The sequence below is a fragment of the Antechinus flavipes genome, chromosome 4 (assembly GCF_016432865.1).
Source record: "Antechinus flavipes isolate AdamAnt ecotype Samford, QLD, Australia chromosome 4, AdamAnt_v2, whole genome shotgun sequence".
In the NCBI taxonomy this organism is placed as follows: domain Eukaryota; kingdom Metazoa; phylum Chordata; class Mammalia; order Dasyuromorphia; family Dasyuridae; genus Antechinus; species Antechinus flavipes.
Window position 1 is genome coordinate 119789427 of NC_067401.1, and position 17551 is coordinate 119806977.

General features: G+C 40.5%; 1 protein-coding gene across 4 annotated transcripts; it reads left to right on the forward strand.

Annotated features, from left to right (window-relative positions):
• The first annotated feature begins 1141 nt into the window (after positions 1–1141).
• VEZF1 (vascular endothelial zinc finger 1) lies at positions 1142–16871 on the forward strand. Of its 4 annotated transcripts, none has more exons than XM_051994210.1 (7): positions 1142–1289; positions 6254–6948; positions 7714–7777; positions 8611–8812; positions 10405–10530; positions 12792–12836; positions 13395–16871. In XM_051994210.1, exons 1-7 carry the CDS (start codon positions 1257–1259, stop codon positions 13820–13822), a joined length of 1593 nt encoding a protein of 530 aa, XP_051850170.1. In that variant the 5' UTR covers positions 1142–1256; the 3' UTR covers positions 13823–16871. The 4 variants fall into 4 exon arrangements, with proteins under 4 accessions (XP_051850170.1, XP_051850171.1, XP_051850173.1 ...); XM_051994211.1 differs by having other exon boundaries at positions 1143–1289; positions 8629–8812; XM_051994213.1 differs by lacking the exon at positions 12792–12836 and having other exon boundaries at positions 1144–1289.
• Positions 16872–17551: the final 680 nt, after the last annotated feature.

Sequence of the window (17551 nt, forward strand, 5' to 3'; positions counted from 1 at the left end):
CTTGGGCAGAGGCGAGTCTTAATTTAAGAAGTCCAAGCTCCAACTTGGGCCTCTTTATATGCGGGCTCGAGAGACGGCACAGCTTGGAGTACCCACACACCCAGTGCTTAAAGACCTGAAGGTCCTGACCAGGGTCAGTGATATGGCATGAAAGGGCGAGCTAGCCGAGGCTAGGCCCAGGGCACTCTGAGGCTCACTCTTCCCTATTCTACCTTCTCACACTTTTATTTTTATTTTTGGAGGAGTGGTGGTGCCGATTGTAGAATGTCACCTCCAGGATGGGATGAGTGGGCATAAAAGTTCAGGAATGATTTCTGCAGCCAACTCGGGGGTGGCGTAAGAGTGGCGGGCCCTGATCCCTGTGCCCTAAGTGTAGCCTTTGCTCCCAAAGTGGAGGGAAGCCGGGGGCGCGGGAAGCCCAGCATCTTTCCCCAACTCGGAGAGGCTCCGCGCAGAACCGCGCGCCGCTTAGCCTCCCCCACCCAGGCCTCGGGCAGCTTAGGCTGCGGCTTCAGCCTCGGGCGCGCGGGCGTGTCTGCGCGTGTCAGCGCTCCCGGACGGCTGGGGCCCCGGGCGCCCCCAGGGCCAGGGGGTTTCCTCAGTTGGGGGCGGGGGTGAGGGCGGGCGGGAGCGCCTCCGGGCTGAGTCGCCGCCGGCGCCGGGGGCCCGAACTCCGCTTCCGCCGAGGGTTAGGGCGGAGGGGGGCGCGGCGCGGGGAGGGAAAGCGCTGCGCGCAGAGTCTGCGGCTGGGAACCGGCGGCCGTCTGGCCTGCGCCCCGCGGGGCAGCGCCAGACCCTGGCGTCCTCCATCTTCTCTCCTGAGCCTCCCCCTGCTCCAGCTGCCTGAGCCGCGGACCGCAGCATCCCACACCCCCGCGGGGGGGGACGCCGCGGCGCCTCCCCGCCCCCGGCCCCACCCCAGCCCCCCCGCCGAGGGCCCGACCCCCCAACCGGCAGCCCTCGAGGGCGCCCCTCTCGGGCGTGCGGGCGGCGGGGGGGCGCGGGCAGGGCAGCGGGGGCCGGGGGCGGCGGCGGCCCCGCCGGGGCTCCCCTCCCGCCCGCGCTCGCCGCCGCGGTGGTGCGTCCCGGAGGTTACCGGAAGTGGCCGCGCTCGGCGCTGCCATGTTGAGGAGCCGCCGCCGCTGCCGCCGCCGCCGCCGCCGCCGCCGCTTTGTTGTCGCCTCCTCCGGCTGAGGAGGCTCCCCGAGCGGGGGGAGCGGGGAGGAGGGGGCTCGGCCGCCGCCGCCGCTGCCGCCATGGAGGCCAACTGGACCGCGTTCCTGTTCCAGGTACTGGGGGCCCCCCCGGGGGGCGGGGGGGGCGCAGGGGGGCCGGGCCCCGGGCGGGCGGCGGGCGGGCGCTCCTCCTCCCCTCCTCCCCGCCCGCCCGCCCGCTTGCCTGCCTGCCTGCCTGCTTGCCTGCCTGCCGGCTCCGCGCCCCAGCCCCAGTCGGGCCGAGCCCCGGCCTCCCTAATCCCCCTTTGTTTTTCCGCCAGCCCGCCCCAGAGCCGCGGGGCGACCGAGGTGTGAAGAGGCGGCCTCCTGGGGTGCGAGGGTGTGTGTGCGTGTGCCCGGACTGGGAGGGGGCCCCCCGCGGCCTGGGGGTGACCCCCGGGCCTCCCGCGGGCACTCACCCCCTTCCCCTCCCGCTCGGAAGGGGAAGGGAGGAGGTCGGCCCGCTGTCACCCGTCCGCCAGCCCGGCGGCTGCCTTAGAGAAGGGGAGGGCGCGCGATCATAGCGCCCCAGGACCCGGGGGGAGTGTGGACTGAGTGCCCCCCCCAGTCCCTCATCCCGCTCAAGTTTCTCGGCCCCTCTTTTTTCTTCCCCCCTCTTTTGCTTGCTCTCCTTTCCCTTTTTTCTGTGCTCCCTCTTTTTGTTGCTACCCCCCTCGCCGCAGGCCATCCCCGAGTGTGCAGGGAGTGTTCCCGGGCCCCCTGGCACCCCCTGTTCTCTTCCCTCCTGGGACTTGTCCAGTTGGAGGGGTTTGCTTTGGTCAGTGTCTGTGTCTCTGAACTTATCGACTGGATTTGAAATTGTCCTTTTACAAAAGCCTTTGCGCTGGGACTTCACCGCAGCTGTCACCCCTTCCTCTCCTGCATCCTTATCAGCCCCCCAATTCAGTCTGGAGAATCCCCCCCCCCGGGAAATGAAGGAGGGGGGCCAGGGTCCTGGATGAAAGCTACCTCTCCACTCGTACTGGAGCCCTTGTCTCTGACCGCGCACATTTCCTTTGACCCGGGGTAGCGCCAGAGAAAGAAAGGGAAGGAGACTGGGAAAGATCCCGCTTGCAAAGCCCCCAGATGAGTCACCCCTTGGGGTGTTTTTCTTCTCTTTCTTTCCCGAAGCCACCCGCTTTCCGCAAGAAACCGTGAAAGTCATTTGTATGGCCGATTTATTAACTGGGTTTACTTTGGTGGAGGGGGGGGAGGGGAGAGAGGGAGGAATGATGCTTTTCGTTGGGGACCCGAGATGATGACCCCGTTTATATGCCCTGGGATGGATTTTTATTTATTTACTTTTCTGTTTCATTCCAATTCACAAACGAAGCGTTTAGTGGGCAGTTCTGATGAGCTCACTGGGAAACTTCGGAACAGAAAGAGGGCAGGAAACTCATCACTTTAAAGTGCGTTCCTCCCACTTCTCTGTTATTTTCCTTCTTTGAATAACTTCGTGAAACCCCAGACTCCTGAAGCTCTTGAGCCCTTTTATTGGAGTTAACCAGGAACGGATATAGAATTTTTAATAAATGTATTCTTTAAACTATTTTACCTATTCCAGTGGTCTTGATTTGAGAGCTGGAGAATCCAACACATTTACCCAGTCTCTCTCTTTTTTTTTTTTTTTTTTTTTTTTTTAAAGTATTTGATACCTGCAAAGCTGTGTTTTGGGATTGGGGTTTTGTTTGTTCTTGGCCTTTATAAACACAGACTTCTTGAAATTGAAGTTTTCAAAATTATGGGGCTCCTGAAATTCTTTGTCTCCCCAATCTGAAGTTTTTATTTTATTACATTTTGGTGAGTTTGGTAGTTATTATGTGTTATATACATTTTTAAAATATATAAGGAGTGTTTGTTAGAGAAGAAATAATATGTAACTGTTTAATGTCCAGGTGATAATAAAAATGACAGATATCTTCTCTAGAAAAACCTTTTAGACATTCATTAAAATGTTTTTAATAGGCCTCTGGAGTAATTTTGATATGATAAATGATGGAGATTACCACATAAACCTAGAGATGGGGAGGAGTACTTTGTATTTTAAGGGAAAATAATTAATTATTAATACTTAAGTTTAATCGCTACATAGCACTTTTAAATTTCACTGTCCTTGGATAAGTTTCATGTAAGATATCATTGATTAACTGTATTGATAGATTTTTTTGTGATTTTTTTTTTTAAAGCAAATTGTTCCATCTGCCTTATAGACAGATGTGAGAAGTAAAACTTTGGTCCAAAAGTTGGCTGTTCATATAGTTTTCATTAAATTATGAGAAAACTGATTTTATGTAGATTTGGAGAGAAATTATTGACTGAAGATAAAAAAACATTCCAGGAATTTCTATTGAAAGATATTGAATAGGTCTACTCTGTTTATATTTTAAATGATTTCCATTGAGGAAATGAAAGAGTAATTACATTGTTTCCATTAGCATCTTATCGCATTTATATTTTAAAACAATTTAACACCTGCTTACTTTCCAGATACAAAGTAGAAAGTGAAAGCCATGGTTGTTAAAATGTTTGATGGATGATTCTCCTAACAGGACATTCAAGATATGACTCACTGATGCTAATTTGTTTCTGTACAAAATCTTTTACCCTCTGGCACTAGAGATTTCATGGTGCCGTATCCTACCACCCTGAGTGATGAAATAACATTTTTGTTTTGTTTCTTGCCAACTGGAGACAAGGAAAGCTCAAGCAGGGGTTAAAAACACCACAGTTGAATGGGATAGAAAAAAATTAAAACTTTGATTTGATGATGATCCTAATCAAATAAAAACCTAAAACTTTGATTTGATGATGATCCCTAATCAAATAAAAACCTAAAACTTTGATTTGATGATGATCCTAATAAAATAAAAACCTACTCTGCAGATGGATTTTTAAAAGTGTACCATACCAGAATCAGGCAGCAATTGTTGATTTAATCTGTCCCTATTTCTCATATAGGTATTTGGGGAGGAACTAGTTCTTTCTTGGGAATCAAAGAGTGATTTCTTCAATAGTGGGGATATTCGTGATAATTTCATCTAAGAAATGTGGATCTAAGGGAACTATTAGGACCCTTGTGAAAGTGAGCTTCAGCAGTTCTGTGAAAATATTTACGTGGCTATCTATATTAATGAAATAGTACTAATTGTTTTTAGTGCTTAGCCATCTTAATGGTTATTTAGTATTGAAAAATGCCTTTAAACTGTCTGAACCTTGTCCAAAATATTTGCATTCTCTACTATCTGATCTGTCACAGATGGCTTTGAAATTGTGTATCTTGACCAATCTTCAAATATTAACTATTTGTATACTGTACATAAATTTGGGAATATTAGAATCTGATTGGGAAAAGCGTAGGATTAGACAACAGATCTCTTTAGGCTTCAGTGTCACCCAATGAGATTCTTAAATCTCATATAGAGACCAAGAGAAACTCCATAAAAAAAGTACGCTGTGACTCAGTACGAACACTTAAGTCCAGAGATGCCCTGAACTGAAGTACATACAAAATTTCTGAGAGCTTCCCAGGACTCAGAGGGAGGTGAAGTCAAAGGTACTAAACCTGCTAATTGAAATTAAATCTGTGGATAATCACACTGTGTGGTCACAGGGGACACTGATTTTAAGTTTAGCTTTGGCACTCATCAAATAAACTGGGAGAATAGGTATTCTTATCCGTTGGGGAGAAATTGTATGCATGCATATGAATGTGTGATTACATGTCTTTGTTTTTCTATCCTGAAGGAGGCTAGCTAAATGATTGCAGGATTTGTGATTGTAGTGTGAGAGAAGGATAAATAAGCTTCTAAAGTCAAGCTGTGTGAAAAGGCCTAGAATACTTCACTTAAACTTTTTAGGGTTTTTAACTCTGGTTGCTTATGTCCTCCTAGAAATGTGAAAAACTAAATTTTGGGGTTTGGGGCCATTGACCCAGCCTCAGATAATTTTTGATAAAAAAATTATTGGAAAACTTTCAGGAAGTAGGCCATCAAACCTTAAAGTATTTGTTATCATGGAGATAATATGAATCTTGGGAGAATCAAAACCAGGTGATAACACAAATATCAACAAGCTGATGTAAAGGAGAAAATTGGGTTTTATAACTGATGGAAATTTCTAGGCAGCCTATTAATAATTCCTCAGTTTTTATGGAAGGTTGTTTTTTGGGATAATGGGATGGGGAGAAATACACATTAGAACAAAGCACCTGTCTGATATTTTAACAAAAACAAGAACTTCTGGAGAAATACAGACTTAAAGGGGAAATTTAAAATTTTTAGGGTATTTTCTTTAAGCTGTCTTTGACAATGCAGTGGCTTAGAGACAACCAGTTTTGGGAAATGGACTTATCTAGCATCAGATGAATTATATAATAGTTAGAAGTACTTTGCTGTGGAATCTCCTGACAGATACTCCACAGGTTGTACAAAAACAGTTTAATTTCAACACAGTCTCTGGTAGGGTTAAGGGCAAATTTAAAAAGTAACCTTAAAGCTAATATACTGCTTAGAACACTAGATTCCATTTATCAATTAGCAGTAATATCCTTTTTGCTTAATCACTAAATATTTTCTGGTGAGAAAGGAGAAGATATGAGTCTTTCCCCTCCTATTTAATTCACAAGTGTATATACTTTTGCTGTGTTTTATATTTCAGTAAGGAGCTAAGTACATATCTGTAGTGTAATTTTTTGGATAAGTTATATAACTATGACTTTTTAGTACTGATATAATAATGCAAAGGGACTTTATCAGCTAGTGCATCCCTTCTGAATTAAGGTAGTCTCATAGTTGAATCAGCTGTTTAAAAGTGAGAGCAACTTTATTGAAGGAGTGGCAAAAGTCTGTGTACTGTTTGGTTATTTGAATGTTATGTGCTGGGGGTTTTTGAGTTACTCAGGTTTGTTTAACCCCTGTTACAGCAAGTATGTTTTCAAGGTCTTCCATTTGTTTCCTTGGGTTTGTGTTGTCTGGAGCATGTTGAATTTTGAAGGCTGTTGTGAGTGGTTGTGTTTCTTAAGTGTAAATGTTTGGTTTTAGGCCCATGAAGCCTCCCATCACCAACAGCAGGCAGCACAGAACAGCTTGCTGCCCCTCCTGAGCTCTGCTGTGGAGCCCCCTGATCAGAAGCCGTTGCTTCCATTACCAATAACTCAGAAACCTCAGGCACCACCAGAAACATTAAAGGATGCCATTGGGATTAAAAAAGAAAAACCTAAAACCTCCTTTGTGTGCACTTACTGCAGTAAAGCTTTCAGGGACAGCTACCACCTGAGACGCCATGAATCCTGCCACACTGGGATAAAGTTAGTGTCACGGTCAAAGAAAACCCCTACCACAGTGGTACCCCTTATCTCCACTATCGCCGGAGACAACAGCCGAACTTCGTTGGTCTCAACCATTGCAGGCATCTTGTCAACAGTTACTACATCTTCCTCTGGCACTAACCCTAGCAGCAGTGCCAGTTCCACTGTTATGCCAGTGACACAGACAGTCAAGAAGCCCAGTAAGCCAGTCAAGAAGAACCATGCTTGTGAGATGTGTGGGAAGGCCTTCCGAGATGTCTACCACCTTAACCGGCACAAGCTGTCTCATTCAGATGAGAAGCCTTTTGAATGTCCTATTTGCAATCAGCGCTTCAAGAGGAAGGATCGGATGACTTACCATGTGAGGTCTCATGAAGGAGGCATCACCAAACCATATACTTGCAGTGTTTGTGGGAAAGGCTTCTCGAGGTACTGGGTTTTTTTTCCTTTTTAAACCTATGTTCTCAGTGAACTTCATTTTTGTCTCCTTGAAGATAGGGGAGGAGGTGGTTGGGCAAAACTTGGATTACCACATGAAACTGGTAATAGGTACTGATGCTAACTGGTTCCAATTTAGTTCAGTTGAATGGTGGTCAATACCTTACTTTGTTTAGGAAATGCCCTCGTAGATTCAGTCCGGGATTTAGTATAAAAGGTATATATTGCCATGACAATTGAATGTCTTGGTATAGGAGTTACAGACTGTACAGATTAAGGAAGAATTCCTCCAAAGGAGGGGTAGCTTTTCTAACTTACAATAAGGTACTTGGGAAAATATTTCTTTTCTCCTGTCTGAGTGCTGAGACTTTCCTTAGCTTTTCTTGGATAAGATGAACTCTTAAGGCCCCATTCCAATTCTAAATCCTATGGTCCTCCTTTTAAAAAATCTTTAAAATTAGTATAGCTATATCCTTCCAATCACAGGTTATTAGGTTTATAATTCTGGCCATATTTTAACTATATGGGTTAAGATTTAGAGTAATTTGGTGTTGGAGAGGAGATAGTCTTCACAGGTAAATAGGGAAAGTTTTTATTTTATTTGTGAAAGGAAAAGGGTCGTTAATGCTATGAACTTTCTTTTAACTACAGATACCACTCTTCTTCCCTCTCCTCTACAAAGGCAAAAGGAATATAAATATCATGATGGATGCTATCTATGTGTTCCATTACATTTTGTATCTTTCTTTTTCACAGGCCGGACCACTTAAGCTGTCACGTAAAACATGTCCATTCAACAGAGAGACCCTTCAAATGCCAAGTAAGAGTTAAAATGACTTATCCTTAATATATCACTAAATTCACATGATTTAGAAAGTATAAGCTAATCACATTTCTCAGATGCTGAATGATCTGGAAATTACCAACTTAGAGATAATGTGGTCCATTTAAATGCTAGTTTAACTTTTAAAAAATGATAGTTTCTATTTCTGTGATGCAAGACCTTTTAAAAATGGAAATATTTTACCTTTGTCAAGTAGTTGTCCCTCTACTTTGAAAATACCATTTTTATTAGTAGAAAAATTCCTTATTCTTACAAAGATCAGTTTGTATTTGGATAAGAAGGATGAAAGAAGGATTTAAAATAAATTTCTAGATTGGTAAATAAGATTTGTGAGGAAATAACTTAAATTTTCTCCAGATTTTTGTCATTAACTCTTACCAGGTTTTAAAACAAATTCCTTTAGACTGTTAGAAGAGGTTGATGATAGTTAGCAAATGATTTTTGGTAACATAAAAAAATTATAACAAAGAAAATTAAATACTGAAAGCTAAAACAAAGGACTTTTAAAGCATTAGTTATTCTAGTTTGTTGCTAAAAGTCTTTAACTTAATGTGATTGACTAGTCAAATTGATTAGTCACTACAAACAGGTTGGAAAAAGTACAAATTACATGAATTCAAAGAAAAATCCAAAAGAATAAATTTTTCCTCAAAATAGAAGGGACTGACATTCATGAAAGATTACAAATCACCATTTTAAGACACAAATAGGCAAACTTAATAATTCTAAGTAATGTTGGCATAGTGACACATAGATAGTACAGCGTGCTTCAAAATGAGTGGAACAGGATAGTCTATATTTAAAAAAAGTTTTCCTCCCTCATGCAGACATGCACTGCTGCCTTTGCCACCAAAGACAGACTGCGGACACATATGGTTCGCCATGAAGGAAAGGTATCTTGTAATATCTGTGGTAAACTTCTGAGTGCAGCGTATATCACCAGCCACTTAAAGACACATGGGCAGAGCCAAAGTATCAACTGTAATACATGTAAACAAGGCATCAATAAAAGTAGGTGAAACTTTTTTATGCTATATATATATATATATATTTTAAAACTGCTTTAAAAAAAAAATGTACCAAAGATGTTCATATCATGCTTTGAGTTCCATATTTTTGGTCAACTTTGGTATTTTTGCTTTATACTGAAACTTCCCAGGGTGCCTCAGAAGAAGATCATAATAGTGTTAGATGTTTCCAACCTATACACAAACACTAGTTCAGGAGCTCCATTATTTTCAGATCTGATGTTTGTCCACATTGATTTGCAAGCTTCATTTGCTATGTATGCCCATGTTAGAAATAACATAATTGTCTGACCATTCTTTTCCAATGAATAATTTTTCCTAGAAATTGGAATGAAACTTATAATGTTTTAAAATTCAGGGAACAGAAAATGACTGTTGTTTTGCTGCTTATTCTTATTAGTGATGACTGTTTTAGAGTAAAAGAATTTCCAATATACTATTGATCACTAATTTCATTAAGGTCACATTCTTAAAAATAATCTTAAGAGTAAACTAAGTTTTTTGGAGGTGTACTTTTTTTTCTTTGTTAAAATAATGTTTTCTCATTGAACTCAAAAATTTTATCTCCCTGAAGAACTGAAAGTCAGTCTGTTGCGCTCTCTCTCTCTCTCTCTCTCTCTCTCTCTCTCTGTCTCTGTCTCTGTCTCTGTCTCTCTCTCTCTTCTCTCCTTTTTCCTTTCCCTATAGTGCATGTGGGCAGGCAAGCAGAGCTGGATTACCAGGAGAGATTGTAATAGGAACTGAACTCTCATACTTCTAGATCAAGTTTGGCAGAGTTGAAAAGTTATGACAAAACCATTTTCAGTCTCAAACCAATAAAGAAATGGAATTTCTTACTCAGCTGAAGAAAAATGAAACTAATTTACTTGTGAGGTCTAAAGTTGGGTATTGACTGTTTCCCATGCACCAGTTATTGATGATGTTGCTTGCTGCTACTGCTACTAAATAATTTTGCATTTATACAGGTTTTTTTTTTTTTTAAGATCTCTTTAGTCATTTGAAATAGAACTTTCTTGATTTTGCTTATATTTGAGATACAGAAACAACAAATCCTCAAAAGATAGATGACTAAAAATGAATGAAATACTTCACCTGTATTAAATTTGACTAACAACTTATTTTTAAATATAAACAGAATGAATTAATCCAACTAAATATTTTTAATTTCATTGGGGACATTTTAAAGTTTAATTTTTAATGTGCTTCATTGTGGTCAAGAAAAGCATAGTTAACCATTTTGATAAACAGATTGATTACTCCCAACAATTGTACATTAGATTCCCTTTAAAAGACATTAATCAGTATTAGAAATAGTGAAGAGCTTTTTAGGATTATTTGGTCTGGGTTTCTTCAGTGCCCCTACTCCTTTGTTTTGTGCATTTCTTATCTTTTAACTGATGTAGTCATTAGGCATGAAAGAGATGAGCTTTGGAGGAAGCTAGATGAACAAACTGCAAATATCAAGAAGAGTAATATAAGTGGTGATCAGTATCCAAGAGTATCTTGAAATTTTGAAGCAAAGCAAAGCTTTTCAAGGTGAATTTTATGTTTTGTATTTGTATTTGATTGGAGTAGCATGCATGAATGAAGAGACCAGCAACCAGAAGCAGCAGCAGCAGCAGCAGCATGTGACCAGCTGGCCAGGAAAGCAGGTAGAGACACTGAGATTGTGGGAAGAAGCTGTCAAGGCAAGGAAGAAAGGTAAGAGGAGGTTTATGGCATTTTATATGTACACAGAGAAATGTTTTAATTTAGTATGTAAAAAAATCAATGTAAGAGACTATTAGAGTGAAGGGTATTAAATGTGTGGATTGTAAAACATCATATGCAGAAAAAAATCTGGTATAGTTTTATTTTTGACAATGAGGTATCTGAATAACTTTTTTTCTTATTGGAAAATTGGAGTCTCTGTATATTTCCTGAGTGTTTTTGATCTGTATTTATCATATATTTGGAGACAAATTTGTTTCTTAGATAACAACAAAGGAAGATTAATGGCATCCATCTAACAACTGAATTTGCCATTGACATCCTTGCATTTTTGTCTACCTTTTTCTTTCAAAAAAAAATTCTCATTTTTAGTGTTGGATGACACATCACTTTTGTGCCTTTATCAGTTGTTGGATAATTTCCTTTATGTCCCATCTTTTCATTACATCCCTTCCTGTTCTGGCCTCTCTGCATCTCTTCTCCTCTTCCCCCTATCAACCACAGTGCTGATTTCTTTCCTCTTCATGGTTTTGACTTAAATATCATTATTCAGTGAAATATAGGATCAGCATAAAGTATCCCTCAGTTCAAAAGTTTATTGTTATTGATGAAAAATTGAGAATCATTTGCTTTTACTTTTGTGTATATCATGTTAAAGAATCACTTAATACCAATTGCTCATTTATAGTTGTTCCACTCACTGACTACAGCTTTGACTTCTGGTCTGTCATGGTGCTACTTTAGATAAGCATATTTGTTAGCATAGGTCCAGTTTCTGATATATTTCCCCTCACCCTGTGGATTTATAAATTCTTCTTACTGCCTTTCCTTAAGTCCCTATTATTTTTAATTTGTTAGAAATCTCCTGCATATGTTGTTCTATTGCAATGTCTTATGTCCTATAGTTTCTTCCATCCTTTGCTTTTGTGGAGGGTGGCTGCTCTCCCTTCCCTCAGATCCCTTCTAAATATCTATTGATTTTACTAAAGATAATGGGAATAGCATCCTTTTTCATACATCCAATAGCAATTGGAGAAAAGAATGCAGCATTCCAGACAGGCCTTCCTCAAGAGCTGCTTGTTCCTGTCTTGCAAATGTAATTATTTGTCATTGTTTTGACAAATTGCTAGTGATAGTGAATAGGTGAGTTGGGGAAGGGGAGGCATATTTACTATGATAATTAATACAAGTAATTTAAAGCATATTGAAATGATATTTTATTTAGAGGTCAAGGGGTCATAAGTGCTAATCAAGTCATATTAAAGGAACATTGTCAGGCTTAAGAAATAAAGACCCTAAAAAGTAGACGGCAATATCAGAGAATACATCCTAATTAGGCATGTTACTACTACATCTTCTGTTAGATATTGTATTTCACTTTGCTTGGATAATAACTGTTTAGGCTCATCCTTTGACCCTCATGAAACAAAATGTTTCTGTGTTCCCTTTCATTGCACACTGCCATTAGATATCAGAAACTCTGTATCCATGTTCAATTTTGTAACATTTGAGAGAGTAGGGAAACCTTGATTAGTTTAGGGCTTAAACTAAATTTCTGATGTCCCTTTAAATGCTGGGGCTAATGTTAAAGCAAAGAATTTAGTAACGTTTTTAAGAGCATTTGTGCAGCCGGATTGAACTAACCAGGGAATGGCTGCTTATTAACTCTTTCATGGATGAAGCATTTACACTGAATGCCAGGGCCCACTTGTAGAAACAATTGTGCAGACATCAAATTTAGTCTCAAATTCATTTTAGCTTCAATCTATTCCTTTTCATTTCCTTAATCACATCACTGGTAGCCCACCCATATCCCTCTTAAGAGGTCTGTACCCTGGCTAACCAGCAGGTGGTGCTGATTTTTATGAGGGTGGGGGTTGGGCTAAGGGAAATTTTCTCTAAGAGGGATGAGGGAAGGACCAGGAGTAAGGATCCTCACTGGATGGTCTCCTTGTCTGGGCCATTGATTAACCCTTTTCTGTATGCTTGATGGTTCATGTAATGTGTACAAGTATTTTGTGTAAGGATTAATTTATTAAGTTAATATATAAATAAGTTAGGCAATGGGAGTGGGATGGGAAAGGGGGCGGGGCATAGATGTAATGGTGAAGTGTTTTGTTTTAACATACTTAAGAAACTTGCAATCAAATTTATTTAGCAGAAATGATTTTTCTAAGACTGAAATAAGCAGATAATTACTGAAACAGCTTTGCTTATCAGTCTCTAATAATGCCTTTTTAAAACCTTCACAGAATGTCAGTTCACCTTTGAGAAGGCTATAGAGTACGTACCATTCGGTATGTACACACTCTCTCCACTACTTACAATGTGCCTCATGAGAGGATTTTTCTGATTGTACGATACGATACTGTGTAACCAACGGCCCAGCTCTCTGTAAACCAGCCCCTCTCGCCTGCTGGTGGTTGGCTCTTCCCAGGAAAGCGTTTAGAATTCAGACGAACTGCATGAAGTAATAGTGAGAATACTTAGCCCTACTGCGGTACCTCTGCCCCCCAGAGTGCCATGCAGAAGTTAACTCATCCTCACACCACCACTGTGAGGTAGGTAAGTTTGACTCCCCCCTTGTGGGGGGAAACCTAGACTGAGAGACTGAGCAACTTGCCTAAGTCCTAAAGGAAGTTAGTATCAGAGACAAGATTAGTACTCTGGCGTTCCTGCCTTACCCTGTGCTCAGAAGACACCTCTGTCATATTGACTTCTTGGTTGACACAATGTTAATATTAATATATTAAATACTTGTGACTTTTAACTTTTTAAAATTGATTCAGAAGATTTTTTTTTAATTTCATTTATGGTTTTGAGAATCTAAAGGCCTTTTTGTCTTCTCATTTTAGAAGCTGCTAACCTGTGCCAAACCTCCACGGCTGCTACGACACCTGTGACTCTTACTACTCCATTCAATATAACTTCCTCTGTGTCTTCTGGGACGATGTCAAACCCAGTCACAGTAGCAGCTGCAATGAGCATGAGAAGTCCAGTAAATGTTTCAAGTGCAGTTAATATAACAAGCCCAATGAATATAGGGCACCCTGTAACTATAACCAGTCCACTATCCATGACCTCTCCACTAACACTTACCACCCCAGTCAACCTCCCCACCCCAGTCACTGCCCCAGTGAATATAGCACACCCAGTCACTATCACATCTCCAATGAACTTACCTACACCAATGACATTAGCTGCCCCATTGAATATAGCAATGAGACCTGTAGAGAGCATGCCTTTCTTACCCCAAGCTTTGCCCACATCACCTCCTTGGTAAACAGTGTTATTAAAAAAAAAAAAAAGTTAAAGTAAATATTTACCAGCAACATTTTTTTAGTTTATTAAAACAAAAGTCAAACCAAGAAATTGGGAGATCTTATTACACTAGTTAATAAAAGACTAAAGTAGCATTTTTCTCCAATTTGGGATTTTTCAAAGTAGGTTGGGTAAAGTGATCACTGGACCACTTCCTTTTAAACAGATTTTTCCTTTAGTTCACAGCAACCTTGAAAAGGGATAGTAGTTGATGAGATGAAATGCCACAAAGAAAACCAGATATATGAAATGAAACACATATGTGCAAAAAGTAGCATTACTATTTTTATCCCAGAGAATATTCTGATTAGGAAATCATTTTGCTTTAAACACTAGCAGAACTCTTCCTCTCCCAAATAGGGTGGACAGTTGATTTTTAACCTGCCACTTCTAAATCCACTTATTGAGAGCTAGTGTAGAATTATCTACGTTTAATGTTTTTATGAGTAAATGCATTACATTGTCATAATAAAATGCATTTCAGAGAATATGCATTTTACCTTTGGGAATATGTTAATTTCAGGCAGCATTCCCTATGGGAAAGGTGATACCAGCTCTGATATGCAAAGCATATGATAATTTATCATTCTAACTTCAACATATAATAGGGATTGTGACCTGATATTTGGAGATGTAAATATTGCTCAGCATATTAATCCTGATGGAGTATAGCATTGTAGTTGACTTTTTAAAAAAAAAAAAAAACAAAACAAAAAAAGATAAAAACAAAATTGTGTTTGGTAAGGAAAGGCTGCTCCTGACAGAGGAGGAGACAAAAGTATGTGGACAGGGAGGCTCCTGGCCTACCTACACCTCTGGGACTCTTATTTAAGAGCCAAGGAGTACTTTGAAATACTTAACAAATTATTGCTTTAAAATTGGAAGACGCTGGAGGCACTTAGATGTGATGTATATGCCCCTCTCTCTCCCAATCAGAACCTGTTGATATTGCAACAGGGACAGATGTGTTAGTTGCTCACTAGAAGTTTTGTCTTATATTAAATTGTATACAGTTTTTATTCTAACCACTAACTAGGTAGTATGCCCCTTCAGGACAAGCAGAGTGTGTATCTTTTTTTTTTTTTTTTTTTTTTTTTTTGAGTTTCTCTTTCCCTATTTTCTTAATCAAGTGTTGTGCAGATCTGTTGACTTTTGTAAATATTTACATCACCATCACTTTTTTCCTTAATTTTTTTTAATTAAAGAAAACACTTTTTATCAACTTTGGTGTTTTCAGGGAGGCAGCTGTCTGAGCTCCCTGCAGAAACCCTGCAATGATCATACACGTTGAGACATGTGCTTTTTGTTTCTTAGCAGAATGTTTTTTCTGTACATAAGGTAGAAACCAAAAGCTAGGAAAGCAGATACTCTTTAGACCATCATGCCACACATTAATGTTTTAAAAACATTTTTTAAAAGAAAATCCAAAACCAAGACTCTACACGATCTTTTTTTAAGTTGCAATTTGTGTGTGTTTTGTTTTTTATTTTTAATCTTGCAGTTGAGAGAAATGGAAATTAGTTGTGTTAATCTTGCAGAATGTTTGCAGGACTATCAAACTGGACGACTTCCGTTTGTACCCCTTTGTGTCAGTCCAAACATCAAAATACCTTGCTTTCTGAGGCAGACTTCCTACATCAGGGACAGGTATCTGTGTCATTATACAAAACAGTTCTAGGGGGTTAAACTACATAGTAAAAAAAAAAAATAAAATAAAATAAATAGAACTTAGTGTAAAATAATTTTATAAATGATCTTTTGTACTTTAGGACATTAAATTGTACAACTTTTGTATATATAAAAGCTTAGGAACTTTCTGTTTAGCAGGAAGGCAACACATTCCTACACTTTTAATGTATATGTTTGTTATAATGTCCATGTAAACATATGCCCTATGTTTGTGCCTTTTTAATTAGTTTGTCTCAATAAACAAAATGTAGAGAAAAATATGTAGCTATGGCTTTGTTACAACTGTTCTTATCCACAGTTCAAAGATCTGTTTGTTTTTAATATGTAGAGCATTATGTGTGGACTACTGGGAGGACTAGAGCAGGGAAGGCCCATGTCCAGCCCTGCTGAGGTCTGGAATGGGCTGCCCAATGGCCACACCTGGGGAAGAAGCTCAAGTCCCAGCATGCAGTCCAGCAGCTAGGTTCTGGCTCTGCTTGCTGGGATATGTCAACTTTATGGGCAGGTCTCCCCCAAGAAAAGAGGCTTGGGGAGGGAAGCTGGAAAAGCCTCTTAAAATTCATGAAGCCTTTGGCTTCCTTGAGAGTGGCCCCAGATAGCAGTCCTCAGTTGGGAAAGGGTTGGGCCCCCCCTGGGCTAGAATGTGGTCATTTGAACCCTAAGAGTATTAGTTCTTTAAAGTGAAGATATTTACTAGAAATGATTGTTTTATCAACTCATTGTATAATAAACAGGAGTGAGACTTCATTGTATGACTTCAGTTAAAATGCTATTTCGTATGCACTCTTTATTCACTTAAGAAGCTTGTCGGCAATAATAAAACCACATTGTGTCTTTTTGGGGGCGTGGGAGAGGCAAAGTTGGGGTAGGGTGGAGAACATGGAGAAGGGGGATGGATGCACAGAGAAGGGAACAGGCTGTGTGATGGAATTTGTCTCCATCTTGGCACCCCAGTTGAGTTTCTACTATTGAAGAACTGACTCAGCTGAGTAATGAAGGCCCGAGCAACAGTGTTCTATGAGAAGGTAGTGTGTGTTCTTCCTTTTGGGTTGTAACCTAGTTGAGCTCCCCTTTATCAGATTGGCAGCTAAACAGTTGTATTAGATAATCCTCAAATCTGACATCCAGCCTGTTACGCTCTAGGGCTCGCTGCTTGGCCTGAGATCGCTTTTTTTTGTGTATCCATTTCCCTCCTAAGGTGTGCTCCTAAATGAAGGTTTCTATGTACACAGATGATTTTACCTGTCAATACCAGCACTGTATTACTAACATGCAAAATATTGCAAATTTATTTTGACAAATTAAAGTTAACCAGTCACAAATGTCATGGATTGCTTAATACCTCAGAAGCTTCATTAATTTACTAGGATGGAGAGAGACTTTGAAGCATGACTTCTGGAGGCGTGAATGTATTCAAATTGGGAGGAGGAGGGAATAAAAGGAGTTTGTGTGGCCTGCCAACTCAGAATTGTTATGGTGTCCCAAAGGAAGGAGCATTGCTCTACAGACTAAGGAAAGGCCCTCTCCAAAGTAACCCCGGGCAAGTTTTCAAACCAATAGTTTTAGGGGTTTAGGCTAGTGCCTACCCACAGACCAATTGGCAAATAATCCACTCCCATGCCTATGCTTTATTTCTAAACTCTCTTGCCCTCAATTTTCTTTTATCTGAAGATGGTTTTGATCTGGGTTTACATGTTCCAATGATCCATCCCGTAAAAAAGATATAAAATAAAAATGGTTTTTACTCCAGAATTGACTGTAGAATAGGCAAATCCTTTTAAACAAAGTTTTCATCTTTTAAAATATATTTTTATTCCCTATTCATCAAATCATAAAAACTGGATTATGAAGATTTCTTTTGTGTTTTTGTTTTTGTTAGCAATTGGGGGTTCGCGTGGGTACCATTGCATAATAATCATCCCTGTAGTTTAGAGTATCTTTAGTGTCAGTGGAGCCCCAGCTATCCTTGGAGAGATTTGTCTGCTGACTGGGACAACTTGGC

What these genes read in the sequence shown, in the direction of transcription:
- VEZF1 (XM_051994210.1), top strand. Translation starts at nt 1,257, where the DNA reads ATGGAGGCCAACTGGACCGCGTTCCTGTTCCAG. An exon ending in TAAACAAGGCATCAATAAAA is followed by an intron (nt 8,813 to 10,404) that starts GTAGGTGAAACT and finishes TGATTGGAGTAG; the next exon opens with CATGCATGAATGAAGAGACC. An exon ending in TATAGAGTACGTACCATTCG is followed by an intron (nt 12,837 to 13,394) that starts GTATGTACACAC and finishes TTCTCATTTTAG; the next exon opens with AAGCTGCTAACCTGTGCCAA.